The sequence below is a fragment of the Monocercomonoides exilis genome, assembly GCF_001643675.1.
Source record: "Monocercomonoides exilis strain PA203 chromosome Unknown scaffold32-1190040, whole genome shotgun sequence".
Classification (NCBI taxonomy): domain Eukaryota; phylum Preaxostyla; order Oxymonadida; family Polymastigidae; genus Monocercomonoides; species Monocercomonoides exilis.
Window position 1 is genome coordinate 906558 of NW_027150577.1, and position 25869 is coordinate 932426.

Here is a 25869-nt window from a genome sequence, read left to right on the forward strand (position 1 = left end):
TCGCTTTTCTGACAAACTTTTTCAATAAACAATATTTTTTCTCTTCCGGAGTTATTAGCGCATACGATGGGAGTGTTATTCTCATTTCTTCACGCTAAAGAACCTCCAAAATTTTTATCGTTCCATGAAAGATATTTTTTGATTAAATTTCAATTGATCTCACGCCATTTTTTGTTTTGTCAACTTTTTGATCAATAAACCAGTATTTGAAGTTTTTTTTTTTTTAAACTTGAGTAATAATGAAAAAGAACTTGTTTCATTGCATTTTTATCAAACTAAATTCTTTTTAGTTCAACTTTTCCAGATTGAAGAATAACATTTACAAAAGGTTAATTTTTCAGGTTCCACGAAAGTTTTTGCGTATTTGTTTCATTTGAGTTGATTGAATCGACTCCTCTGTTCAAGTGGATGCACATACTTTGATAATCATCAGCTATTCAATAGTTCCTCATAATGGTATTGATATCACTTGCAACATCCATATTGATAAAACAGAGTTTTTTCATAAACTTTGTCAAAGATCCAGAACGAACATCAAAAAACTTCGTAGGGTTTTTCTTTTTCTCTTACCCATTTTTTAACCCCATTTTTTTTATTTGTGGAGCTAGCTACGGCTCAATACAAGCTCGTAGCCAACGAAAAATAAAAAGAAAAGCTTTTTTTTAAAATATTTTTCTTATGCAGAAATTATTATTTTTCGAATTATTTTTAACTTACAAATTTCTGTATTTTTCAATTTCATTTTTTGGTCATTAAATCAATTGTTTTTTTATGAATATAACATTCTGGAAGTATAAAGTTTCATTGTCATTAGATGTCATATCCTTTTCATTATTTTTATAACCTTTCACATTTCACATGTATCTTTTTCATATGTTTCCTCATTTCAGCGACTTTTCGAAAAAATGTTATTTTTGATAGTTTTCAAACAAAAATTTTTATTTTATGTTTTGTTACTCATATAAAACTCATTATATTGACATGTATTTTCATAATCTTTTGCAAAAAAAATGATTCTTGCTAAAAAAATCAAAACTACCGAAATTAATGATTTTCACTTTTCTGCTTGAAATCAAATTTGAAAACTTTTTTCAACATCAACATAAAAAAAAATATGAACATATTTTATGGATAACCTTAAAAATTTTTTCTAAAAAAATTAATGAAAATGAATAAAGAATTTTTTGCATGCTTCATGCACTCATATTCGCCTTGTGAATGATGTGGGAAAAGTTCGAAATCATGTACAATGAGTAAAATACCCGGAACATGGTAAAAAACCCGGAATTTTTATTAAAATTCATATATCTCGACAAGTTTAAAAAATTAAATTATAATAATTCACACATTCATACATCAGTATATTACACATCTAACCATATTGAAATTTTTATTTGTTGTGTTGTATTAATGAAGAAATAAATAATTATTATTTTTGATAATCTGACTTTTAATAATTTTTTCTGTTTCAACAAAACGATTCAGTTCATCTTTTACACATAAAACTTATTTTTTCTTTGTTGCAAACTGTTCGGATTATTTTTCATTTTTGGCAATTTGCTATTTCTGACGGAATGAAAATCTGTCATTTTCAAAAAATCACAGTCAATGGGATAACTAAAAAAATATTTTTTGCTAAACACAAAAACATCCAAGTGAATTTAACATATGCATCAATAAATTTGATAGTTATATAAAATTTCTTCATCATTGAAACCTTCATTAATTCAGTAATTATTTCAAAAATAAAAATTGTTTTAAATATTGATGATTTTTATGATCATTTTCATTGAATTTTCTACCGAATTGTATTTAACCAAATGAAAATGGAATTATTTTTAATTTCCACTATGAAGAAATTTTATATAACTGTCATTTTTATTGATGCATGTGTTAAATTCACTTGGATGTTTTTGTGTTTAGCAAAAAATATTTTTTTAGTTATCCCATTGACTGTGATTTTTTGAAAATGACAGATTTTCATTCCGTCAGAAATAGCAAATTGCCAAAAATGAAAAATAATCCGAACAGTTTGCAACAAAGAAAAAATAAGTTTTATGTGTAAAAGATGAACTGAATCGTTTTGTTGAAACAGAAAAAATTATTAAAAGTCAGGTTATCAAAAATAATAATTATTTATTTCTTCATTAATACAACACAACAAATAAAAATTTCAATATGGTTAGACGTGTTATATACTGATGTATGAATGTGTGAATTATTATAGGGTGATTTATTAACCCGAACTTTTTTAAAAACCCGGACTTTTTTTTAATAATAAGTTGATTTTTCCCACTTTTTATATTGTTTTCAGTATATAAGGAAATATCAATGACTGAAATTGTAGATTAAATTACTATACCTAATCTCTGATGGGAGGAGATGGGGGGGTTAGCTCCTCCATCTCTGATTAGTGCCTCCCCTGAGGAGATTAGGTAGTAGCAACGGGGCTGACTAAGTTAGAATTTAATCGAAAAAAAATTTTTTTATTTTTTTTTCATTTCAAAAAAAATTTTTTTTATAAAAATAAAAAATGATCATAACCAAAAAATATTTTATAATGAGTGTTGTGAAAAATAAAAAAGAACGTGGACAGTCAATTCTTCGAGAAAAAATGATGTCATTTGAATATCGAAGAATTGAAAATCGATTAGAACGCATGGCGCGGATAGTTGTTGATGGACATGTCAGAATCGTTGATGCAATAAATACCAAAGAGTTCTCTCGTTCAGCAATAATTAGAGCAGTTTCAGCAATTGAAAGCGGCAGAGCTGTTGCAAAACCTGGCAGGCCAGAACTATTCAATGAAGAGGACAAAAACATTATTGTTGGAGTTATTAAAATCGAAAGTTTATCCGGAACAAGTTTAAATGCAAAGAGAACAAGAGAATTAGTTTGATTTCACATTTGTTTATCTTTCGTTTTTAATAATAAATATTTTTCAGATGGAATCTGTCCTTTCCGACAAAAAAAGACGATCAGAAACTGATGTTGATAAAAACACCAGTGTGTCCAAATCATATCCATATCTATTTGCAAAAAGGAATTCTGAGCTCAAAGCTTCCATGCCCAGAAATGTGGATATCCAACGTCTCTCAGTATCCAATCAACAAGCTCTTCTTCCTTTCTACGAGCTTCTACAAAATCTTCACAATTCTCATCATTATTCACCTTCTTTGATCTTTAACACCGATGAATCTTCACTCCGCTTATCGGATTCCTTTAAAACTCTTGTGATTCACCCCACAGGAGTTCCAGCTGGATTTCATACAACACCCACAAACATGCCAAATGCCACTTTGGTTGTAGCAGCTGCTGCAGATGGATATTCTCTCAAAAGCATTGTGTTGTGGCCATGCCACAAATTACCAAAGGAAATGCGAGTTCTTCTAAGCGCATTCATTGATGTTTGGGATAACAACGATGGATGGATGACGGAAAGCATATTTCAAAGATACGCAGAAGAGGTTTTATTAACTGGAATCATCGAAAGAAGGAAAATATTAACGAAAACCAACGAGAGATGTCTTCTTCTTTTGGATTCTCACTCTTCTCGGGCTCAGCCTGACATATGGCAGAAATTTGCTGATAACAACATTGACGTCGTCACTTTTATTCCACACAGTTCACACATCACACAACCTCTTGATCGTGGTGTATTTGCTGTCTTCAAAAAATGCATCAACTCTCTTTACTCTGTGCCTCCAGATTCTTCCATTTCTCTTCGACGTGAGGCCATTTCCAACGTCCTTCCACAAGCTCTTCAGACAGCATTACTTCCTGCAACTGTTGTTTCTTCGTTCAAGAAAAGCGGAGTGCTTTCAAACGAGTGGCATTCAGTACTATCAACACTTCCAAAGGAACCTTCGGTAACACTGAAAAAGAGAACACACAGGTTTGATTTTTTTGGAAAAATTATAACTGAACAAAAATTTCTTGAAGTATGGAAAAAAGAAAAGAAAATGAAAGAAGATAAGAAAAGAAAAGATAATAATGATGAAAAAGAAGAAAAAATTCTTTTCGCAGCTGAAAAGCCCCAAAAAAGAAGATTTAATAAATCCCACATTTTGAATGATGATATTTTGGATGATGAATCAAAGCAGAAAAATTCCAGAAAAATTGTAAAAAGAGAACTTGTTGATTATGTTTATTATTGATCATTTCAATTTTCAAAATTAAAACATGATTGCTCGAAAAAAAATTTTTTTTTATTTCAAACCAAAATTAAAAAAAAGTTCGGGTTTATAAATCACCCTAATTTAATTTTTTAAACTTGTCGAGATATATGAATTTTAATAAAAATTCCGGGTTTTTTACCATGTTCCGGGTATTTTACTCATTGTATTCATTACCCGCTGAAAAAAGGCATCTGATCGGTCATAAGGAAAACGTCAACCAATTTGGAAAGACACTTTAATTCAAAAAAAATGTATGTATCTTAAAACTGATCCATTTGATAGATATCTGAAATTATAAAGCTGCTTTCAAAATATAAAAAAGGCTGAAAAATTTTCAAAAATAGAAAGGCACATTTGGATACTGCTATTATTGTGAGTATTTCCATTTTTGATTAAGTGAGATTTTTGAAAATTGATCAAAATGTGTTGATAAACACAATTTCCACAAAATCAAAAACAACTTCATTTTCAACAGAGGATTGATGAAGGACAAGCAGAAATCAATCTGCGAATGAAAACAAAGCTGTCATATCAATATTAGTCAGATGAATATTAAATATACAAGCATCCAAAGCAGTATTCATCTACGAAACATTTTATCAAGACGTCTTTATAAATACCAAATAACGTATGTAACATTTATTTAATAACTAATTGTTAATATCACAAGTGTCAAATTAATCACAATTGCAAAACTTTTTATCCCCAATAATACTTTAATCATAATTCAGAAGCTCTCTTTTTGTCAATTGTTTTTCTCTTTGTTGTGATCAAATTTCTATTGCAGTATTTTTTGATGAACTTTTAACTCTTCTCTTATTGGAAAATTCTTGATCAATAATTGCATCTGTCATAGTTGGAACAGTCGAATTCGAAGGAAACATCGCAAAAAATTCTCTTTTCAGTTGAAGAATTGATGGTCTGCGTTCTGGAAATGGAGAAATGCAACTCACAACATCCCCTTCAAACTTACAACCCTCTATCTTCGTCATACTTGGTCTTTCCCCATTTTTTATTTTTTCTCCAGCTATCTCTGCCTCATACTCACCGAATGGTGTCTGTAGCGTCAAGCACTCCCACAGCATCATCCCGATCGAAAATGCCACTGATTCCTTTGTTGCTCCCATCTTTTTATTCATCAGCAGCTCGGGTGCCTTCCATCTCAGACACTCTTTTTTGAAGTCATTCTCTTCTTCAAAGGCAGATGAGGGCAGAGAGTCATCATCATCATCATCACTGGCAGATGTCATAACAGTCGATGAAGAGATGGAAGAAGAGTCGGAGTCATCATCAGAAGAGAAGTCTGAGTGCATCACAATGCAGATGACCATATGTTCTGAGAACAGCACAATGTGAGGGCTAAGATTGGCCAGAGAGGAAAGACCTTCTTCCCCATCCTCAAACGAGTGGAGTGCGAGATTCGCCACCCAGAACAGGATCTGAGCGCCAGTCATCTCCCTCTCCTTCAGAGTCCCAATCACCATCTCCTTCTTCTCGTTCCTTCCATGAAGAAGCATGAACAGCGAATCCCTCAAGTCCACAATCAGCTTCTCATGAGGGGATGAACATGCCATTGCATCCACCAGATTTGACATGGATGAAGTGGTTGGGCACAGATCCTCCCCTCGAACAAAAGTTGAATCTGAATCAGTTGTTGAAGTGGTTGAAGTGGATGAGATGGATGGTGATGGTGTTCGCTTTCTGGTCTCTTCCTCTTCTTCAACCTTTTCCAGCATCCATTGAGGAATCTTATTAGAGTCATTTCCAAGAATGTATTCTGTTGAGCCACTCTCAGATAGAAGATGCTCTGAAGACTCTGAATGTCCCAAGCTTTTTTCATAAACTCTCTTCTTTATTCTCTCATCGTCCTTCTTCTCTGCCTCCTTCTCTGCTCTTCGCCATTGTGCCTCTGGTGACATCTCCATCGTCACCATCTCAAACGCCTTCGGATCCTTTTTCACTGTGTCATTCACAATCACTTCCAATTCCTCTGTCCTTCTCTTTTGCTTCTTCCATCGAACAATAAATATTATCGACACAATAAGCACTATTAATAAAATAACACCCATGACTATAACAATCAACAACCAATAAGATTTTCCTTCTTTGTTTCCTCCTTCAACAATCCTTTCATCTCCTTTTGGATTTGGCTCGGTCTTGTTCTTCAGAAAGAATGATTTTGTTGATGAAGGAGAATCAACATTCCCAAATAAGATTTCCACAGATATCTCAGTTTCACCACTTGCATTTTCAAGTCGAGACAAAGGGATTGAAGCCCTCACTTCCTCTTCTCCAACATATTCATCATCGCTGTCTATCTGGTATTTTTCGACTTCCTGCTCGACCCCTCTCGCAAATGTGAGGCTGACCGAGAGGTTGCAAGGAAGCAACAGCCTTCCAACAAACGTCAGAACAGCTTCATTTCCTGCTTTCACAAAGGCGACAGAATCCAATGAAGGAATAAAGAAGGATGACAACCGGTCAGCCACAATCCCCGAAGCATTGCACCCTTCGCTCAACATCCACAATGATGAGTTCTCCTTTGTTCCATCTCCCCCTTTCAAGCTCGAAACAACCAATGCTCCAGAATCAGAACAGAAGACATTTCTTCTGGCTGATGGGTATTTCTCGATCTGCGGGTTATTGTTCACAAACTCTCCTTTCTCAATGCTTGCTTTCCCACCAGAAATCGACAATCCACCAAACGGAGAGTTTTCGATTGTTGTGTCTTTCATGAAAGCACTCGAGTTCACCAGACCCACAATCGATCCATTCCACATGCACGCCTCATTCGTTCCTTCGTTTCTTTTCCAGCCTTCATCTTTGGCTGACAAACTTCCATCAAACACACACGAATCGAAAGAAGCATTTGAACAGCAATTGAAGGAGGCGATTGCTCCCTTCATTGGCTGAGAAGTGCAATTCACAGCTGAGCAGTTTTGCAGATGGATCGGATATCTGCTCAAAAAGCAGTCAAATACACTTGCTGCTTTTGATTCAACCCTTGATGCACATGTGATGTTGCTGAACGATGCCTGCATTATGCTGCACAATCCATCGTTTCCTTCTGTCATATCATTCTGCTGAAAAGTGCAACACACAACACCTCCACTGCAGAGTTTGATGTTTTCAACAAACAATTCCTTGACAATCACCTGCCCATGCAATGACTCCACCAGAATGGCATGCTTTTTGATTGTTGATTTGATGAGTTTTATCTTTTCAATTGACAAGCTCGAATGAGCTGAAACAATGACTGTTTCAGCCTCCACAGAGGAGCAAGTCAACGACGAAACAGAAACATTCGATGAAGAGGCTGTGATCATTCCTTTCCCCCACGACGATTTGTCGATTTCCACATCAATCATCGTTGCACTTGCCTGATTTGCCACAACCAATGAAGAATCTGAAACAACAGCCTTGATCTGTATCTGGCTGATATGAGTGCTTGCTGATGGACTCAGGAGAAGAATATCGCTGTGGATGTTGAGCGAATCAAACACCACTTTTTGCACTTCCAACAGCCCTGCTGAAACAACAAAAAGGGTCTGACTGAGCGCCATCTCTTCTGAACTTCCTGTGAATGTGCATGAGATGATTGAGGTGGCTCCATTCTGGATGTTGAACACAGACACATGCGACGAGGCATATTCCTCAGAAAAGAGAAAATCCATCTTCTCGAAAGATACACTCCCCACGCACTCCATTAATCCCGAATACTTCGTTTCACTAGCTGTTGTGCCTCCAAGCAGCACACGGCAGTGGCTGTTCAATGAAGAGCTCTTCACAGCCACATCTCGGAACACCACTTCTGCAGAGACTGCTGTCTCGGATTCTGCAATCACTTGACTGTAGATCGAAGGGATCACATGCAGCACCCCATACGACAGCGAACGGCATGGCGAGAACACACTTCCACATGACTTCGCATCAGCAGCGCCAGAAGCAATTCCACTCACAAATATCAGCTCGCTCTGATACATCACAACCATGGGGATGATGTCAACATCGTGTGATGGAAGTGCTGCATCCACGCCCCATATCGAGTTGTGTCTGTTGAATGGGGGCTCTCTGAAATCCAAAAGGAAGTGGCGCTCGCTGACCTGACTGGACAAGTTGTCGCACTGGATGAACATGTCGCGCCCGACAATAGCGTTGTTGCTCGAGAATGTCACATTCGAAATCACAAATGGCAGGAGCGAATGCTCTGCATCTGCCCCGTTAAGATACATCCCTCCTCCTTTCCCGACTGCTGTCTCGCACAAGCTCATGCTCGAATCGTTCACCTCCAGCGAGGAACCTTTGCCCAATCCAACAAACAATGCCCCGCCACAACTGCTCGAGTCTGCACAGCACATTAAAAATGTCGAATTCTTAACTGTAACAGACACATCACTGTCTGAGGAATCAATCTTCGCTGTGCTTGCTGTGTTCCCTGTTTCTGTTGTCGAAAGAAATGAGCATGAATCAAACACAATGCTGTGTCCTTTCGCATCCTCGTTGCTTGGATGCTCTTGATAGAGCACTTCCACAAGCGAAACAGCTGATGCAATGTTTTCTATTTTGCAGTTCTTCAGAGCAAGATCCCCACCATTGAGAAGAACAAGATTGAATGAGATCGTGGTTGATGAAGAATTGGCGAGGGAGCATGCCTCGAGAGTCAGCACAGATGTGGGAAATGGCAATGCAAACAAGGTGCTGTGCCCGTTTGCAAAGGCACCTGGAAGTGAGAATGCCACATCTTTCACAACCCCATCTCCAACCTCAACAATGCAATCTCTTGTTTTTGGAATGGCACCACTCACAGAAAGGACAGCTGTTTCTTCGCTGTTTGACTCAATCAGGAGGTGAACAAGATCGAATTCATCTCCCACATTTCCCGCCTCCCCAATCTCAATCCTTCTTTCTTCGCCATCTGCCACTCGTGTGATCCCGTAGTCAACGCTTGTGCACTGGAACGAGCGTTTCCCACATCCAATGTGGTTCATCCCTTTTGTCGAGTTCACATAAATGACTCGGCTTCGATATCCCAGAACCAAATCAAACAGATCTTCATCCTGGGAATGAAACCAAGATGAATCAGTGCCCACCAGAGAATTGCTTCTTTCAGACTCGGCAACTGCCGCAGCAAACGAAAAGGATGACGGATCAACAATCTCAAGCAAGTCCTTGCATGTGACAAACACATCACGGCCAGTGAATGCGCTGTTCTCTTTCAGGCTCATCATCCCCAGAGCAAAGTCTCCATGGCTTTCAGGGAAATGCATCCAAAGAAAGCCTCCCTTCCCAACCCTTCTGTTTTCGCAGCTGCACTTTTGGCACACACTCGTTCCATTGATTGAAAAGCTCCCAGGCTCTTCAACCGAGATCCTCATCGCTCCTCCTTCAACACTTGTTGGTGATGAAATGCTCTCAAATGTGCATCCATCAAACAACAAGGGAATGGAGGCACCAGTCGAGATGATCCCCGAGCAATCTGCTTCACAAACAGCTATTTCTCCGAATGCGCATGTTTTGAAAGTCAAAGACGGTGTGAGGTCACTGTTGCGAGCTAATGGGGAATTCTGAGGTTGCACAGATCCATCAACAGATAACAAGGGATTTGTGCCCAATTCTGAATTGCTCACATTGAGTGAGATGATCTCAGCATCAACAGACGGGGTGATTGCAAACACCTTTCCCGAAAAGGATAACGATGAAAGTGTGATGTCTTCCATTCTGAGTTTTCCTTCAGAAACATCAAACAGCACATACGAGATGGGAGCTGATGTTTGGTTCACAAATTGGCAGCCATTGACTGTGAGTTCGCTTGCTGTTGAATGCGAATGAATCAGCGTGTTCTGTGAATGGACAAACGATGAAGGAATCGAAAACGCAATCTTGTTCAACTTCAGCACTCCTGTTGTCGATATCACTTTTCCTGTCTGCCCTTCAAGTGATGAGTTAACAACAAGATTGCATTCTGAGTCGCTGCCTGACTTTATTGTGTGAGAGTTCAGAACAGTCTCCGAAGACAGCGTGGTTGACAAATGGATCGTGATTGTCAACTCTCCAATACCCGCAGCTTGCTGAATGGAATAATCCAGTGTTTTGCAGGGAACATCATTTCCACAGTATATGGCGTTTTCGCCTTCACTGCCACTTGTGCCGATTGTTGTTGATTGAAGCCCTGTGATGAAGATGAAGAGATCCACATCGTTTTCGAAAAAGTTTCCATCAACTCCACACAGCGAGTTCTCCCGTTTTTCAGACTCGATGTGAAATGCCCATGAAAATGTCTCATTGTTCACTTTTGTCCTGAGATCCTTCAATGAAGCATAAACATCCCTTCCCACTGATCCACTGTTGTCTGCAAATCCGAGGTTGATCAGACTGAGCGACACATCTTCGGCCATGCTGGAGATGCACAGCCCACCTCCAAATCCTCCTTTTCCATTGGCTCTTTGTGCAGAACACACAGAAAGGGATGTGGCGTTTGTTGAATCACCAATAACAAGACTTCCTCCCCTTTCCAGAACCACTTTCACTCCTCCTCCATTTCCTTCTTTTGCTGTGCAATTGTCAAATGCACATTCACATATTTCAAGCTCACAACCAGATTCAATGGTTGCAGAAATACCTCCACCATCTCCTCCGTTTCGGACAATCTTCTCCAGTGTGCAGTTCGAGACTCTCATTGAGCACGATCCACAAAGCAAAATACACGATGCATCCAACAGCCAGAACGATGTGATGTGAGTGTTTTCGATAGTGGCCTCGCCTCCTTTCAGCATTGCCATCGAATTGGAGAATGCATTTGACTCAGAGTGTCCGCTCCCTGACGTGAGGGCGCAACCATCCACATGGAGTGACCCTGATCCTTCCAAATGAAACACCAATGAATCTGCAGTCGATTGTGCAGAATCGTGAATGATCTGAATCGAGCTTGTGCTCAAATGCCCATCCTCAACTGAAAATAGTGAAGTCGATGCGAGAGCAGTTGTTATTGTCAGCTCTCCACCTGTGCTCCCAACAATTTCTATTTTCTTGTTTGCCACATTGCAGCCATGCTCGACAATCCTCGGTGACTCAATCACCACTCTTGTGCTTTCTGCTTTTTGCGGATCAACCAACACAGGGATATAGCCCACTGTCCTGCACTTCCTTTCATTCTTTCCGCAAGCCTCGTTGTCATCTCCAGTCTCGCTGTTCACATACAATGTTCCAGAATAATAATATGGAATCCACTCACTCACATCACTTTCACCATGCATCACTCGATTCGATCCCAATGTTTTTGATCGGCATTCAATCAGCATTGACTGGTCTGCATTCTCAACCCACTCCCCCATTACTGAAACATCTTTTCCTCCATTTCTGGCTGAGTTTTCTTCAAAGAAGCAAAACATCACAACCCCTGTATAATCGCCACCCCAATCTTTATCTCCCCAAAAGCAAATGCCTCCAGCTGTTAGACCAGAGCATTTTGTTAGACTGCAATCACTAATTGACACGTTGTGTCCATCTCCAATTAAAATGCCTCCTGTACTCAAAGGTATTCTATCTCCTTTTTCAGAACAATTATTCAAATAACAACATGAAATTGAAACGTTTTCAGGATACCTATTCAAGAACACACACCCACATTCTCCTCCATGTGAATCAGAAATGTTTGTATTTCGCATTTGCATGTTTTTCTGATAATCACTCATTAAAAACCCTCCAACAAGAGTGGCAACACATTTTTCACCAATTGTATTGTTGATGATTAATGCATAAAGTGCTGGTGCATTGTCGGTTCCTATGGCTCCTCCATTCAAAGAAGAATTGCATTCAAAGAACATGCATCTCTCAATTGTCATTGGATAGTTAATACGATGATAAATGGCACCTCCATGATTTTCAGATTTGCAATTGAAATAAGTGTCAGAGAAAAACACAGGTTCTGTTCCATTTGTTGTAACTGTATTAACAACAGTTTTGCTGTAACTGCATTTTCGAAAAGATGTGTTGAACACTGCAAAACCTCCTGTTGAAAGCAATCCACTGACAATGCATCCATAATATGGTGTTGTCATATCCGAAAAATCACAGCTGTTAACAATCGCTTTTGTATTCGACAAGGAGACGGTTTTCACTCTTTTCTGTTGTGTGACATTGAAAAAGTGGCAATCCTCCAAAGACACAAATGAAGTGCCACAATCATCCACAAAGGGGCATGTTGTTGAAATCACATGCGAACTGATTGCACTGCATTCCAAGACAGTTTTCCCTTCATTTTGGCTCTCAAATCCTGGAGCAGAGGAGACAATCGATGGAATTGAGCATCTGCGATCAAATGAAACGAAACTCAGATTCGATGCCCAAACAAAGCCATTCGACAAGAAAAGGGTGTGCTGTGGACAAGAATGCTTCATGCAAAAGCGGATATCGACCAACTTCGTTTTGGACTTTTCATCAACAACAAACACATGATCTTCTGAATGAACAGTCCAAAAATCAACATGAATCATCGCAGAAGAAGCATTGTGGAACAGAATGTGTGCATCAACTATTTGTGGTTTTGTGAAAGTGGTTAAACTTTCTGATTTCTTTTCATCACCAAAATCTCTCAAAAAACAATTGTTTATCTCATAACACCCAACAACTCCATAAAAACAACAAATACAAAACAACAATAACATGATACAAGTTAGGAAATATATCCTTTATATATCAAAACGACAAATGGAATCAGATTACTTGATATCCTTCAAATTGAGAATGAATAGATTGAAAAAATATTTATTAAATGTCACTTGATCATAAGAATTAAAAAAAATATGTTTTTCAACACAGTTGTTCAATTTATAATTTTTTACATATGCGTATAAAATCATAATCAATATTGAAATGAAAATATGTCTTTCTTTTATCTTTTTTTTCTTTCTTCTTTCTTTCTTTTTTTTTTCACTTTTTGTTTGTCCAAACATATGAAATTGTCAAAAAAAAAAAAAAAAAAAAAAAAAAAAAAAAAAAAAAAAACATAAAAAAAAATTTCATCATTTCTTTCCATCTATATTTTTTTCATTGGGTTTTTGGAAAAATATTTTTGAGATAACCAGGCATTAATTGATGAATATCAACGAAAGCAATTAGATAATTTTCGTTGTTTCCCACAATTAACATTGTTTGGGTTGAATATTTATTTTTTCTTTTCAATGTCAATGGATAAGGAAGACAATCATCGTTCAGTAGATGAGCAAGTTAATCAAAATGATATAGAAGCTGCAGTTAGGGTATTTAGTGTGATGCCTGCTATTGTTTCTTCAATTTTGTGAATAAATGTTGAATTCATTTTACTTTTTCAGATTTTCTGGAGAAAAATCCAGCGCTCGTGCTTGACGAAAAATATCATCCTTTGCGCAAAACGGCTGGTCATGTTCTGCTTTCTGCTTTTGATGGGAAATATAAAATTAAAGAAAAAGGAAAAAACAAATTAACAATAGAAAAAGAAAGGAAGAAAAACTTTGACAAATGCCTTTTGCGTTCACGAGGAATGGTTGAACAAAGACGCGAAGCTGCAACAAAAAAGGGATTTAAAACACTTGATGAAAGTGTTCAAAGCCTTGGAGATAATGATGAACATTCAAAAGATCAAACAAGTATTGTTTCCCATTTGCATGGACTTGGCGCACAAGAATTGCCACCTGTTGCTATACCACCAAAAATTACAGCTCCTGTTTGATTTTTTATTTATGATTATACTTTTATAAAAGATTTTTAAAGGAAGGATTAGAAACAAAAACAACTACATTCAAAGCTATTAAGTGTTATATCTGCGGAAACAAATTTCATAAAATTCATTTTTTTTACGATAGGTTATGTCCAATTTGTGCTGAACTCAACTGGGAGAAGCGCCTTCAAGTTGCTGATATGAGAGGGAAAGTCGTCTTATGTACTGGTTCACGTGTTAAAATAGGACACCAATGCTGCTTAAGATTGCTCAAGTGTGGAGCATTTGTGATTGCAACAACCAGATTTCCAAACGATGCCGCTCTTCGTTTTATGGCCGATCCAGATTTTGAGCGCTTTCAATTTCGGCTCCATATTTATGGATTGGACTTCCGCGACATTCAAGCTGTTCAGCGTTTTTCGGACTTTATTACAGCGAAATATCCGCGTCTGGATGCAATTGTGAACAATGCAGCGCAGACTGTTAGACGGCCTCCTTTGTATTACTCACATCTGATGGACTGCGAGGAAAAAAGCCTCAGAGAGCTGCCGCTTCAGGCTCAGTGGCTGCGGATGTTCGATCCGCGCTTTGAAGGACAAAAGCCTTCTCAGAGCCCACCAATCTTTAAATGCAACGCACTTCCTGTATCTGCAATCCTGCAGGTCCATGCTACAAAAGTAGCAGATTCTTCATCAAATACAGGTCATTCATCAAAAAGCTCTTCAACAGACTTTTGGAATCATTCGGTGATTTCTGTGGATGGATCGATAATCCACGGAAACACTCATGTTTTGTATTCGTCTGTTGCCCCCGCAAGCGCGCCTACTGCTGATGAAGAATGTCAGTACAGAAAAGAATCAAGCGACGGATCGTGGAGCAATGAAGAGCAGAATGCAAAGGATAAAATGGAGGCTGACGCTTCTGCTTGCGCATCCGCTCCTTCCGCTTCAGATGAGAAATCAATGGTCAAAAAAGAGAAAGTTGCCGGTGGATGGATTGTGAAGAAAGGATGGAAGTATCTCATACCAGAATATCAAATCGTTGGCAATGCGCTCGTTCGTTATATTCCTGGAGAAGAATGTGCAATACAAGAAGAGCCAAACAATCAATCAGTTCAGTCAACAATGACAGCATCTTCCTCCACTTCTTCTTCTTCCTCTTCCTCTTCCTCTCAATCATCTTCTTCTGTCTCCTTGTTAGTTTCCTCTAACAACACCTCTGGAGTCATTGCTGTTCCATCATCAGCACCTTCCTCTCTTCCTCCTGAGCCACATCAGTCTCTTCTCTTCCAGCAAGGGTCGATGAGAAAGCGCTCCAATTTTTTGGCCGAGACATCAACACAGTGGGGCGGGGAAATGATGCTCAGCCCAGACGGAACAGAAATCTATCACAGGAAAGGCCTTCCGCAGAAGGAGTCGACAAATGTGCGAGAACGGCAAAAAATTGAGGAAGATGCTGATAACAGCGATGAAGATGATGCTGGGAATGAGAAAACTTTGGATGAAAAGCCTGAAAAAAGAAAAAGAGAAGTATTTGAAGAAATGAAAGTGGAAGATAATGAAAAAAATAAACAAAATTCAAATGCGACAGATGGTGAACAAACGGCAAAGAATGAATCTAAACGTTTGATAAAACCAGAAAATATGATGGATACATCAAAAAGCAAAAAAATAGAGAACGATTTGTCTTCTGTTCAAGATTTCTCGTCTAAAGTGATTGAGCTAATGAACCCAATCAAACCTTCCAAGCAGTTTATCTTCACAGGAGACGATATTGATTTGCTTGTTGGACTTATACAGAGCAACGAAGAAAAGAATGCTGATGAAAATGAAGCAGATCAGAAGATGGAAGCGGACGATGTGATTGTAGAAGAGGAGAAGCCATGTGGAGTCAAGCAACAAACACAAATTTGCGAGCAGAAAGAAGGAGAAGATGATGTGCAAGTTGAGAAAGGAGGAATAGTCGACGAGTCAGCTGTTGATGAATATCACAAAACTGACAATGCTTCTCAGCCAATGGAATCAACAGAAGCCGCAAAATCACCAGCAACGAAGAAGACACCAGATTCTTCATTTTCTGCATCAACAATGTCAACTGCCGAAGATAAATCTCTTCCATTTTTGCATCCGCTTGTCTCATCAAAGCCAATTCCTCAGTCATCTTTGGAGTCCACTTCAATTGAACAAAAAGCCAAACAATCCTCTTCTTCTTCTTCCTTCCACAATGCCGAAGCAATTGTTGGACCTGACGGAGCAACAGTCGATTCAGCCATGCTCTCACAGGTCGGTCTGCTTGCGGCGGACTTTTCAGCATCAGATGCCGAGTTTCCACATGGTGCTGTGGACTTGGACAACCAGCAGATCGACATGCGCAAGCACAACAGCTGGGTGGCGCGGCTGGACGAGGTGTCGTCGGTGGAGCTTGTGGAGGTACACTGCGTGAACACGTTCTCTCCGTACATCCTCTGCTCCAGGCTGGTTGCGAAGATGTCAGAAGACCAGCACTGCGATCACTACATTGTGAATGTGTCAGCGATGGAAGGGAAGTTTAACAGGAAGTATAAGTCGCCGTATCATCCGCACACAAACATGGCAAAGGCTGCACTGAATATGCTGACGCGGACATCAGCAGGAGAGCTGGCAACAAAGCGAATCTACATGAACTCTGTGGACACTGGGTGGATTACTGACGAAAAGCCACTCGAAGCCACCATCAAGGCTGCGTTGAAGGGATTCACCACGCCAATTGATGAGGTGGACGCAATGGCGCGCATTTTGGATCCGATTTTCGTGGGGTATAACAAACATGTGAATCATTTTGGAAAGTTCTTCAAAGACTACAAGGCTTCTGAGTGGTGAGAAAAGAGAACAAAAGAGTGTCTTTGCTAAATAAAAAAGCAATTTGAATCATGTGATGCATTTAAGCAAATGATGGCTTGATGGTCATATGAATTGATAGAATGCGTTTTATTTGCTTCCAAAGAGCACTCTTTCTCTTTCATTCTTTTATTTTTTTTAATTCTTTTTTTTTTTTAAAGTTCTTTTTTAAAAGTCTTTTTTATTTGAAAATCATGAAATTTGATCACTTCATGGCACAAGCATTATAATTATAGCATACACATACACACACACTCGGTTAAAAAAATATAAACTTATTGAAAAAACGAAACATGTTATTTTCTTATATTATGCGAAGATGACAGCATCTGCTCGAAAAATGCTTTGGGGTTTTTAGGCGGAGGAGGTGAAGGAGCCTCAGTTGCCAAGAGTGAGGCAAGGAACGTCTGCTCATCAGCAGGCACATCCTTCGAAAGAGGAGCTGGATATTCCATCATCCGCCCTTTCTTCCGAACGCCACTGTCGGTGAAAGCACCGTTGCCTTCTAATGGCATCGAAAAAGCAGGCAGCGCACTTGGCAGTATTTCAGAGCGGAAAAGAGAGTTGGTCACAGAAAAAGCAGCCTTGTATGCTTCAGGTGAAATGAGTGATGTTGGAGGGGAGGATGGATCAGACGAACTTGTAGAATCAGATGAAGTGGAAGATGATGGCAAAGAGCCGGAATCAAAGATGCGTTGTTTTGAAATGACTGCATCTGGTGTGTCACATCCAAAGGGAAGAAATAAAGATTGCAAATCTCCGCTCTGAACAAGAAAAGTGACAAAAGATGCATCAAAAAAATATGTGATTTAATGAACAAATTAACAAATAAATGTTCAATTTGAATATTACATTAAATATCAAAGTTTCCAACCGCTCGTCTTGTCAGTTCAGAAATCTGCTCTGATCTTCTCAAGTTGTACATGGCCGAATGGCACAGTGCAATCATATGCAGCAAAATGCTGTTGTCTCTGTGCTCCGTCAGGCAAAGTGTAACTGCAGCGCCTAATCGCAGCGCCCTCGCCCTCAGCCTTGGAAGAAATACGCTTTCTGCTTCTTCACGAAACACTGAAAGAGACATCTCTGATAAATGAATAGAAAAAGGAATAAAAATTTACGAATTTCAAGAACAAAGGACAGGGGAAATAAACGAAAAGAAATAAGTGAAAATGTAATGTATTATTTAAAAAAGAATTTGAAGAATAAACCTGATGAGGTTGAAAAATAGCTTGCGTAAGAAGAATTATCGATTACCAAAATAATAGGAAGCCCAACTTGGTCAGAAAGAGTTGGGGACTTCAGAAAAGCTGATGTCTTTCCAGAAGATGTAAACGAAAAGGATGAACGAGGTGGCTGACCGTCTGGTTGAGAAAATGTTGTTTGCTCCTTTGTCAAATAAGCTTGCTCCACCATTTGTCTTACTGAAAATGAGAAATGTGAATGGAAAAGAAAGTGGAAATTAAAAAGTAAACATCTGTTATGAAGCTGCATTTGACATCCGTTTGACTTTTCTTCGACCATTTCGTTCAAAAAATCAATCCAATGTTGAATCTCTTCGTCCAGAAATAGTGGATTTTCGAGATCTGAACAGAAATTTTGATGTTTTCAACAAAACGAAGCAAAACATCTCATACCCACAACAACGAGCACAATTAAATTGTTTAGGATATCCTCAGTTACATATTTTAAAAACATCTGTAGATATTCATCAGAATCTTGCAAAATCCAAATTGTGAAAAGTTGGAGCGCTAAAAATTATTAAAGTGAGTTGCAATCGTGAAAAAATCATGAAAAAAAAATAGCAACACACAATTATCGTTATCAAGCGAAGGAATTAAACATTGTTTGCAATATATTCCGGTTCCAATAAAAAATGTCTTTCTCTGAAAATTACAAATTGAAGCGAAAACATTTTGTACATCATCAAAATTCTTTCCTTTTAATTTTGTTTCACAATTGTTGTTAAATGTTAAGCTGTTTATAAAATACAATTGGATACCTAATATCAAAATATGTTTTTCGCTTTCCAGCTTTACAGATGGTAACGAAAGTTCTTTGAAAAATTCTTCCAATTTTGTACTTTCTGTTTTTTCAAAATTTGATAAATTGATGCCAGAATCCATCTGGCAAAAATTCCAGCTAGATTATTCCAACAATAAAAAAAGTTGGGGTGCTTCATCCATGCAAAATATTTATTTTTCAAAATTTATTTAATTTATTTTATAATCATTTTCGAATTGAGAAATTGAAAATAATTTTTGAAGATAGTTCCATAACAAAATAATGTCTCAAATACCTAGCCGAGAAAAGGTTGCTCACAGAGCATTTTATCGGTTATTAGGGTATGCAAGCTTTATGAAAGTTTACAGATTTGTTATCTTTATAAACATTACATTTATTTAAGTCGAAACAAAGATGAAGAAGATGAATTAGCCAAAAGACCAAGAACTTTGATGGAAGAAAAAGCTGCATTAATTCAAGAAAGAGAAGAAGGTCTGAAAAACTAATTAATGTTTTATTTATATTTTTAATAATTTCTTTGAAGCTGGCCCAATTGATGAGGAGGAAGAAGCCATGAAGGAAGAAGCTGAAATTTTGAGAGAATTACGGGTTGCTGTCAAGCCTATTATATCTGCAAAAGAATGGGCCGAAGGTGTTGTATATACGGAGCCAATGCCATCAACGTTTGCTTTAATTTATTTTTTCAAAGCATTTAATTGATAACATTTTGAAAAATAATATTCAAAGATGGAAGCCTCCACAATTTCTTTTGGATATGAGCGAAGAAGACAGAGAGAAAATTAGACGTAAATTTAATATTATCGCAGATGGATCAAACTTGCCTCCACCTGTTCTGCGGTTTATTGTATGATATTCTTCTTTTTACAACTTATTTCCTTAATATTTTGCTTAAATCCCTTTTCAGGATTTTAAATTACCACATCCATTTCTTACTGTTTTGAAAAAACGAGGCATCAAGAAGCCGACACCTATCCAGATGCAAGCATTAAGCGCGGGACTGTCTGGACGTGATTTGATTGGCATAGCCTACACTGGCTCAGGAAAAACTTTGGTTTTTATAGTTCCTGCACTAATTCAGGCATTGGAGGAAGAAATGAGATTGCCTCTTGTTGGAGGCGAAGGCCCGTTTGCCCTTGTTCTGTGCCCTTCCCGCGAGCTGGCGCGTCAAACGTTTGAATTTGCAGAGGAGTTCACATCAACTTTGGTTGAGGAAGGATATCCAGAGTTGCGCTGTGTGCTGTGCATAGGCCAAATTGACATGCGCGAGCAGCTGCAAAAGGCGCGACGTGGGTTCCATCTGGTTGTAGCTACACCTGGACGGCTGCTGGAGATGCTGAAGAAGAACCGAATCAACCTGGAGATGTGCAAATATGTTTGTCTGGATGAAGCTGATCGAATGCTCGACCAAACATTCGAGGAAGACGTTCGCAACATCTTCACATTCTTCAAAGGGCAGCGGCAGACGCTGCTTTTCTCTGCCACAATGCCCACAAAGGTGCAGTCCTTTGCAGCTGAGTGGCTGGTCAAGCCGATTATTGTGAACACGGGGAGAGCTGGTGCAGCCAACATGGATGTGATCCAGGAGGTGGAGCTGGTGAAACAAGAGGCGAAGACTGTGTATCTGCTGGAGTGCTTGCAGAAGACAGCACCGCCTGTGCTGATATTCTGCGAGAACAAGGCAGATGTCGACACAATTCACGAGTATTTGCTGCTGAAAGGTGTTCTTGCCACAGCCATCCACGGCGATATGAACCAGGAGGACAGAGACGCAGCAATAAAAGCATTTAAAAGCGGAAAGAAAGACGTGCTTGTGGCAACAGATATCGCTTCGAAAGGGCTGGATTTTCCAGACATACAGCATGTGATTAATTATGATATGGTGTGATTTTATTGTTATTAAGAATTTATTATAATATCAATGCAATTTTCAATAATTCATTTATTTTTTTTTCTAATCTCCAACTTTGTTATTTAAATACAACTCCAATGTCTCAACTAATTCAGCCACACGACATCGAAAACTACATCCATCGAATTGGTCGTACAGGCAGATCCAACAAGACAGGTGTAGCCACGACGTTCATCAACAAGACGTGTTCTGACTCTGTTCTTCTGGATCTGAAGCACCTGCTCATCGAGGCCAAGCAGACTGTCCCGCCTGTGCTTCTGTCTATTCCTGATCCGAATGAGCACCGCGTGGCGAAGGACGGGTCGGTCGGGTGCGCCTTCTGCGGAGGGCTGGGCCATCGTGTGGCAAACTGCCCGAAGCTCGAAAAGCAGACGCTTCAGAACATGCCCACACAGAGCGAGAAAGAGACATTCAGCGCAGCGTCTGGGAAGGAGTGGTAAAAAAGGAGATGGAAAGGAGTTGCATTGTGGTTATTTTAATGATTGTGAGAAAGAAAGATAATAATAATAACATATATAAATTATTTATTGTCGAGCTTCAAATGCGCTTTTCTTTATATTTTTTTAAGTTGATTACGAAAAAATAAATTGAATATTTCACTTCCCATTTCATCATCCAATTCATCCTTATCACATTTTATTGCTAAAGAATAAAACAAGCAGCTTTGTTTTGTTAAGTTATTCGAAATGAAAATGTTGAAATGAAGTTGAAATTTAACACTTACGAAAGCAAAAGTACTTTGACTTTTGCAATTTCAAAGAATTTGAGTTTGGAGGAAGTGGAACATGAAATGTATTTGCACAAAATGAAATATAAACAGTATTTAAAAAAAAAAAAAGATATCAAGTCAGAGTAGCAGAGTCATTCGCAGAAGCGCCGAAAAACGGCTGCTCATCGTCAAAAGGTGGGGCGTTCTCGAGATAATCTAAGTAAAGTGGGTCGAGTGTGTCAACTTCGACATGCTTTGATGTGAACATGCTGTCCTTGTAGCTCTGCAGGTAGCGTGTGAACTCGTTGAGCCAGTTATAGAAGAGCCTCTCGTACTCTTCGTCCTGCATCTGCGGTGCTCCATCCAGAAGCGAAGGCAGAAGCGCCACCAGCCGCAAAAGATGCTCCACGCCATACACATCGGCAAATGTTGTGGCAGTCGGAGGAAGACGGAAAGGGGGCTTGGGAATGATTGGGACGTGGGCGAGCTCAGGGGACGGAGGGTGGCTGGTGATGACAAGCTTTGAAATGATTTCTGTAGCAAGGAAAGGAGGCAGCGAAGGAAGAGGAGATGAAGAGGAAGGAGGCACAGAAGAATCTTCGTTGCTTTGTTTTTCTGGTTTTTGAGATGAATGTTGAGTGATGTGAGACGTGTTTGATTCGCTTTTAGAAGGCAGTAAAAAGTTGGTGGGATTTTCTGAGCAAAGAGGCTGTTGCGAAGTGCGAGTATTCGACTGTGAAGAAGAAAATATGTTTGATAGCGAGCATTTTGGCGATAATCCAACCGAAGAAAGCTGATCAGATACTGTCATTTCACTTCCAAAGGGATTGCCTGTTTCCGTCTGACTGCAAATGGCATGCTCAGATGAAGATGCTGTTGAATGAGATGCTTTCAGCAGCTGCAGAGCCTCAGGCGACTGTGCAAGAACCTTCTCCAAATCCAGCTGATTCAGAAAGTCGTCTTCTTCTTGCAACTCATCTTGCGATTCCATCAGCTCTTTTTGTGCATTCAGTTTTGCGCGGTTAACCCTCAGCAAATAGTCCACGTACTGAAATTGAATAAGCTCTTCCTCTGTCAAAAGCATTGGCCCCATGCAAACATTGAAATAATTAAAGATTCCTCGAATCACTCCTTCTTCATCTTCTTTGGTCGAATTCAGGAGCCAGAGAACTTTTTGCCTGTTTGCCACGCGAAGAACTTGCTTCCTGCGCTCTTGAATGTAAAGGGGAAAGGCTGAAAGAATTGAAGAAACATTTGGTTGACATGGCAAAGGAACAATCTTTACATAATTATTAAAATTAAAAGTATCCATTCATTTACAAAGAGCAATACCATTAATCCTGTGGTTACAGATGTAAATTCTTCAATCATTTTTGTTTTCAAATCAACTGTTAAATATAATTCGAGTCCTTCTCCGCGCGCCTTTAAAATACATTTTCATAAGGTTATTCAATTTATTCTTTCAAAAAATAAATGAATAAATCAACTTTGAGCAAACCGCTCTTCTTTGATATCTCCAATCTTCTATCATTTCCCCTGCATCAACATCTGAGTCTGAGTCGGATTGTTGATGTTTATCTCTTGATTTAAATTGTTCATTTCCACTGGCATTCTGTTGTTCATTTTCATGCAAATTAACGTTTTTTCCAACATTTTTCGACACTTTCAACTCTTTATTTGAAGCTTGTCGATGAGTGTCGTTTGATTCTTCTTTCATATTGTGAACAAAATTGTTTGGAGTTTTTTTTGAAGATTTCTTTTTTTGTTTTCGTTTCAATTTGGCTTCTTTTTCCTTTTTCAATTCTTCATAATATAATTTCTTTGTCATTTCAGTATTTTCCTTTGTTTTTTTAAGTAGTTTTTGAACTGAAACCCACTCATCAAGCGTTGAAGACCATCCAGGGTAGTGAACCAAGTATTCCATGTTTAATCCCTCCCCACGAATCTCCATGATAATGGCTTTATAGTAGCAAACTCCTGATTTCGCAAAAACTGCTTCATTTACTTCATATGTTTCTTCTGCGCTCATACAAAAATAAAAAATAAATATGTTTGATCTTATTCTTTGATTTATCAAAATTTGTCGTAATAATCAAAATGTTCTTGATTGATATTATTGCGAGAAAAATAAATAATAAAAAAAAAGAACGGAGTTATTGGCCCCATTAATTATAACATATGTCAAAGGATAATAAAACAGCTGCAAATTCTGAAAAGAGCAAACCAAAAGTTCATATATGTCGTTTACTTGCTGCAAGTGCGCATCGCGTTGCAAGTCCGCTCGCTTCTACGATTTCAATGACCGCTTTTTCACCATTGTTGATTCGTTTGTTAAATCGTTATTAATTCGAAAGTTAGGATATTTGCGATATATTTGAACTGATGTTAGAATATGGAACTCCAACGTGGGCTGTTCCATTGGTTAGATTGCTTGCTCCTCTTGTTGGACTTTTGCATCCAGTAATTGGTAGATTCAGCGATAGTTGTACTTCTAGATTTGGCAGAAGAAAACCATATATGTTTGTGGGACTAAATCTTTTGCTTTTGTCAGTTTCATGTTTTTATATGATTTCTCGTAAAGGTTTGAGTTTTATTTAACAGATTATGAAATTTTTTGAGAGTTCTTTTTAAGTTTATAAAAAGCCTCTTTCGAATATAATTGTTTTAGTATTTTCATATTTCTTGCAGCTGATGGGTGAAAATTTTATTGGAGTTCCAGGAAGAACTCTTGTTTTTGATATCGCTGGAAAAGAAAGAAGGTCAACAGGAAATTTTGTGATGCTTCTGCTTACAAGTCTGGGAGCATTTGTTGGATTAGTTATTATTGCTATAAATTATCATGCCTTTTTGATCATCGATATTCTTATAATTACCTCGTTTGTTATCACTTTTGTATTTACTCCTGATCCAAAACAGGAGAAGGTTGAAAAAGCAAAACAAAAGAAGACATCCATTTTGTTGGGCTTCAAGTTTCTTGTAAAGAACCGTCAGTTATTTATTATCATATTGGTTACCCTCTTTTCTTGTCTTGCGTTTTTATATTATGGCTCCTCTTCAACCTTGTTTATCACAAGTGCGCTGTATCATTCCGATGATCCTAATATAGCTCCAGAAATACGAGAACAAGCATATGCCCGAGGAGTGACCGCTGGTTCGCTTATGGGGATTGTTCTTATCCTTTCTATGCTTGTTTTTTCTATGTTAATTATGCCATTAATCAACTGCTTTGGACTAAAGGCCGTGGTTTTCACAATTGAAACATTGGCCACTGCATGCTTGTTTTCTCTAGCTTTCATAAAAAGACTTCATCCAAACACATTATGGTTGGTGTTTTTAACAAATTTAGTTTTTGGTTCGCTTTCTGCTATGCTGATGATGGTCCCATCTTTAATGATAGCGGAAGCTGTGAAGCCAGAGGAGCTGGGGATGTATATGGGAATTTTTTCGTTGGTAGATACAGTGGGTCAAGCAATATCTTCACTTTTGCCTGTTCCAATCAATGCGAGCATGGGCTTGACTTTTGCAGGAATGCATTATTTGCAATGGAATTATTTAGAAAATGCAATATTGGGATGTGTGTGCTGCATAATATCATTGTTTATACAAAGAAAGAAAAAAGGTGGAGTAAATGATGGAATAACATATTTCACAAAAATGAGCCCTGAAAAGAGAGACGAGATGATATCTGCACAATTTTCACTGTTAACTACAATATCATCGGGATCTATGGCAACGTCTATGACTGGGTCAACAGAGATGTTCGATAAAAAAGCTGAAAGCAGTGACGTTCAGATGGAAATCTGTGCAGCAACAGAAAATAGTTTATATTCATCCTCTTCATCTTCATCTCCTTCCTCTTATTCTTCTGATGCCGTGAAAGAAAATGCTGATCTTGATCTTCCTTTGATTCAGCATGAATCGCTCTAATGAGATCTGATGTTTATTGTTTTATATTTAAACTTTATATCATTACTATATTAAGTATTGCTTTCATTTCACGAGTTTTTTTTTTTTTTTTTTTTTTTTTTTTTTTTTTTTATTGGCTTTTAATCATGTTTGTATAGTTTATTTTTGAATATTATTCGTATTTCTAATACGAAGCAGAGATTAATTCTTTATTTCTTGAGATATTTTTTTCATTGTTATTGAATAATTCTTTGAAGCTTTGCGTGTTGTAACTCCACTTATCGCTTAGAGTTTTTGAAACGCTGAAAATTCAGCGTTGCATAAGCTGCAAATAATAAAACCGGATTTTTTCTTTCTTTCTTTCTTTTTATTTATTTATTTTTAAAAAAACGGCAATAGTAAAGTTTTAAGGAACAAAAATTAAAATTAAAAGAATTGAAACAAAGCGCATGCGATTTCGTGATTAATGTTGTTTTTTAAGAGCAAAGATATTTGCTTCATTTTCTTCTACATTGAAATAAAAATTGACAACTTCTGTTGAGTGTATTTGGACATTGTTTGGATCCATCGATCTG

The 25869-nt window shown here is 38.1% G+C and overlaps 7 protein-coding genes across 7 annotated transcripts; 4 read left to right on the forward strand and 3 right to left on the reverse strand.

Annotated features, from left to right (window-relative positions):
- Window positions 1–2659: 2659 nt before the first annotated feature.
- Window positions 2660–4417, forward strand: MONOS_10168 (putative DDE superfamily endonuclease; the record flags this gene model as incomplete). The annotated part of the gene is made up of 3 exons (XM_067862588.1): window positions 2660–2893; window positions 2946–3895; window positions 4366–4417. The coding sequence occupies 3 exons, from the start codon at window positions 2660–2662 to the stop codon at window positions 4415–4417; spliced, it is 1236 nt and encodes a 411-aa protein (XP_067724736.1).
- A 531-nt stretch (window positions 4418–4948) lies between these two features.
- On the reverse strand, window positions 4949–12670 carry MONOS_10167 (uncharacterized protein; the record flags this gene model as incomplete). Its single annotated transcript, XM_067862587.1, has 2 exons — window positions 4949–9297; window positions 11179–12670. 2 exons carry the CDS (start codon window positions 12668–12670, stop codon window positions 4949–4951), a joined length of 5841 nt encoding a protein of 1946 aa, XP_067724737.1.
- Window positions 12671–13314: 644 nt separating this feature from the next.
- Window positions 13315–17035, forward strand: MONOS_10166 (putative SDR family oxidoreductase). Its single transcript, XM_067862586.1, has 3 exons — window positions 13315–13442; window positions 13508–13878; window positions 13926–17035. The coding sequence occupies exons 1-3, from the start codon at window positions 13358–13360 to the stop codon at window positions 16728–16730; spliced, it is 3261 nt and encodes a 1086-aa protein (XP_067724738.1). The 5' UTR covers window positions 13315–13357; the 3' UTR covers window positions 16731–17035.
- A 9-nt stretch (window positions 17036–17044) lies between these two features.
- Window positions 17045–18269, reverse strand: MONOS_10165 (uncharacterized protein; the record flags this gene model as incomplete). Its single annotated transcript, XM_067862585.1, has 4 exons — window positions 17045–17512; window positions 17623–17831; window positions 17957–18169; window positions 18221–18269. The coding sequence occupies 4 exons, from the start codon at window positions 18267–18269 to the stop codon at window positions 17045–17047; spliced, it is 939 nt and encodes a 312-aa protein (XP_067724739.1).
- A 762-nt stretch (window positions 18270–19031) lies between these two features.
- MONOS_10164 (putative DEAD-box ATP-dependent RNA helicase) lies at window positions 19032–21355 on the forward strand (the record flags this gene model as incomplete). The annotated part of the gene is made up of 6 exons (XM_067862584.1): window positions 19032–19090; window positions 19153–19241; window positions 19294–19432; window positions 19497–19614; window positions 19675–20649; window positions 20775–21355. The coding sequence occupies 6 exons, from the start codon at window positions 19032–19034 to the stop codon at window positions 21117–21119; spliced, it is 1725 nt and encodes a 574-aa protein (XP_067724740.1). The 3' UTR covers window positions 21120–21355.
- MONOS_10163 (putative MRG) lies at window positions 21330–23417 on the reverse strand (the record flags this gene model as incomplete). Its single annotated transcript, XM_067862583.1, has 3 exons — window positions 21330–22667; window positions 22721–22810; window positions 22887–23417. 3 exons carry the CDS (start codon window positions 23415–23417, stop codon window positions 21522–21524), a joined length of 1767 nt encoding a protein of 588 aa, XP_067724741.1. The 3' UTR covers window positions 21330–21521.
- A 149-nt stretch (window positions 23418–23566) lies between these two features.
- Window positions 23567–25315, forward strand: MONOS_10162 (putative Glycoside-Pentoside-Hexuronide(GPH):CationSymporterFamilyProtein; the record flags this gene model as incomplete). The annotated part of the gene is made up of 3 exons (XM_067862582.1): window positions 23567–23714; window positions 23778–23969; window positions 24021–25315. The coding sequence occupies 3 exons, from the start codon at window positions 23567–23569 to the stop codon at window positions 25313–25315; spliced, it is 1635 nt and encodes a 544-aa protein (XP_067724742.1).
- Between the last annotated feature and the right edge of the window lie 554 nt (window positions 25316–25869).